At 49.1% G+C, this 3,029-nt stretch overlaps 1 protein-coding gene across 1 annotated transcript in view; it reads left to right on the top strand.

Moving 5' to 3' along the window:
- Positions 1-300: 300 nt before the first annotated feature.
- Mroh7 (maestro heat like repeat family member 7) overlaps positions 301-3,029 on the top strand; it is a 41,264-nt gene continuing 38,535 nt past the window's right edge. Inside the window, exon 1 of the mRNA XM_008833022.2 lies at positions 301-1,432. Within this exon, the coding sequence (XP_008831244.1) occupies positions 358-1,432 (1,075 nt within the window). The 5' untranslated portion in view covers positions 301-357. The remainder of the gene's footprint in view (positions 1,433-3,029) is intronic.

Below are 3,029 nucleotides of genomic sequence, written 5' to 3'. Positions count from 1 at the left end.
GTAGGAGAGGTGAGTTTGACAAAGGATAATGGAAGGTTACAAGCCAAAGGCATTCATTTCTTCATGGTACAAGGTGAGGGGCAATAGGGTGTGGTCAGAGACAAGACCATCTATGATATGGAATGGAGAGAGCGAGGAAGGGAAAGTGGTATGTGATGGGGTTGGGAAGGTGGGCTGGACATGGCCACCAAGGCCCCATAAATCACAGTAAGAGGCCCTCAGCCTCAGGATGACAGGGACCCAGAGCAAGGTTCTAGCAGGTAGCATTCATCCTCTCTCTCAGGAGTGTTACAGGGAGCCCGGCAGTCAGCAACTGAAGAGAAGGGACAGTGACATTGGGCAACCTCCAGACTGGACATGGCCCTGCATGAAGACCCAGAGACGACACCAAGTCCTAACTCCTGTGAGGTGCCAAGGATAGTCTCCAGCACCATGCCTGGGCCCACCCCAGATCAGGCCCATGCTCCTCCCTCTACTCCTGGCTTGGCTCTCACTCCACCTCTTCATCCAGCTCTGAGTCCTGGCCTAGAGGGGGTCCCTGGCCTAGTGTCTGATGACATCCCCAGCCCCAGTGCCTCCCTCCAGATTGACAGCTGCTCTGTGAAAAATATGGACCAGGGCTTGAACCACATCTCCAGGCCTGGCTCAGCAGAGAAACTCTGCTCAGCCTCATATCCAGTTCAGAATCTCAGCTCTACCCAGACCACTATTCTGAGTCCAAGGAACACTTCTAAACTGGGCTCTGAGGATGTTCCCCAGTCCCTCTCAAACAAAGCTTTTGATTTGGGCCAGTGTAACTCCAATCCTTGCAAATGTGAGCCAAACCCATTTGTGAGGGCCCTTTCCAGAGACGCCCTGGTCCGGGGCCACAGTATCTCCAGGCAGGGCTCACAAGTGCCCCTTCTTCAAGCCTCCAGCTCTTCTTTAGACTGCATGCACTCTGCAAACATCTCTAAGCTGAACCTAGGTATAGGCCCAAACCCAAATGAGGCCATCATGTTGACATCACGTAGCATCTTTGCATCTGTTTCCAAAGAAGCACTGAGTGCAACCTGCAGGACAGACCCCAAGGCGTCCATCAATGTGATCTCCAACAGCCAGCCCAGGCCTGGTCTGAATGTGACTGTCACTCAAACCTCACGTGTCAGCCTGATTCCTAACTCCAGTGAGGGTCTCAGCCAGCACTCTAGTGCCCAGGCACCCAATTCCACTCTTTCTCGCTCCTCCTGCATGACACTGATCTTGGGCTCAGAGTCTCTGAGCGTAGACTCAAGCTTTATGGTGAGTGACACCTCTACTCTGACCCTGAGCAGCCAGCAGGATTATTCAGAGGGCAACAGCAGCCACACCATGCCCCTGGAGGATAATCTGGAGAAGTGTGGTGAAATGGCCAGCCTACAGGGTGCCACAGCCTTTTGCAGCCCATCTGAAGGTAAGTAAGGCAGAGGACAGAGCCTAGAAGAGCTCTGTATTCAGAGAGGGGAGGCAATATGAGAGAGAAGGGAGCAACCAGCAATTGGCAGCACAGTGGTAATCACTGCTATCTAGCGCACCACCTTTGGCCAGCTGTGTGACTTGGGGCAAGCTATTTAGCCTCTGAGCATTACTTTCTTTAACTGTAACACTGTAGGACAATGCCTTCATTCTGTCCAAATCCTAAGTCCATTCACCAGTCATACCCCTATTTAGAGTGTCCTCCTCTTTCTTTCTGGATAAATTTCAGGACCAGTAGGGCTGATGAAACGGTTCAGTGGTAAGGTGCTTGTTGTACAAGCCTGGAGACCTGAGTTTGAGCTCCAGAATCCATATAAAGGTGGAAGGAGAGAACTGACTCCACAAAGCTGTCCTCTGACCTCCACATGGGCACCCCCCACGTCACATATGCGTTAGACACACCACACACCACCAATCATAAATTTTATGGGATCGGAGAGATGACTCAGCAGTCAAGAGCACATCTTCCAGAGGACCTAAGTTTAGTTCTCAGCACCCATGTTGGGTGGCTCACAGCCATGAGTAATACTAGCTCCAGGGGGTCAGATACCATCTTTTGGCCTCCATGGGCAACCACACACAGACACACATACACACAAATGAAAAGCAAAATTAAATCTTTGGTTTCATTGTTGTTTGTTTTTTGAGACATGGCCTCACTATATAGCCCTGGCTGGTCTGGAACATAAAATATAGACAAGGCTGGCTTAAATTCACAGAGATCAGCCTACTTCTGCCTCCTGAATGCTGGAATTAAAGGCACGGACCACTACTCTGTCCTATAAAAATAAATTTTTAAAAACTTAAAAAAAAAAAAGAGGACCAGGCATGGTGACACATACCCTTAGTATTTTAATAATTGAAAAGCAGAGGTGGGCAGATCTCCGACTTTAGGAGGCCTACCCAGCTGTCCATCTGTCCCTTTGTGGTTTTCAGCCATGCCAGGTCCGCCCACCCCACCTCAAGGTCTTCACATGTGCGGTTTCCTGTGCTTCAGTGCTCTTCCCCAGCTGTCTTCACAGCTTGCTCTCTTTCGCTCCAGAATGCTGAGCTGTCTCCTTCCCCATGGGATGTGGTATCACCCTCCCCACCTAGGACTCCCCCCATCCTCCTTCACTGTTGGGTTTTTCTCCAGACCACATATCACCATCTCTTATATATTGCATTTTTCTTATTAAAAAAAACTGCAAGCGATGGAGAGATGGCTAAGCAATTAAGAGCACTGGCTGCTCTTGCAGAAGATCCGGGTTTGAATCCCAACACCCACATGGCAGCTAACAACTGTCCTAACTCCAGTTCCAGGAGAACAGACACTCCCTTCTGACCTCCGCAGGCATTGCACAACATGGGTGCACTTACATACATGCAGGCAGTACACTCATAAACATAAAATGAGAATAATAAAGAAAATTTTTAAAAGTATTATTCCCTCATGTGGATACATTATATTTTGTTTATATGTATCTGTTACCTTTTTTTTTTTTGAGACAGGGTCTCTGCTAAGCCATCTCTCCAGCCCCCTCTTTTAGTTTCTT

The sequence above is a fragment of the Nannospalax galili genome, unplaced genomic scaffold, assembly GCF_000622305.1.
Source record: "Nannospalax galili isolate Female #2095 unplaced genomic scaffold, S.galili_v1.0 scaffold356, whole genome shotgun sequence".
Taxonomy (NCBI): Eukaryota; Metazoa; Chordata; class Mammalia; order Rodentia; family Spalacidae; genus Nannospalax; species Nannospalax galili.
This window is presented reverse-complemented; position numbering and strand designations above follow the sequence as displayed.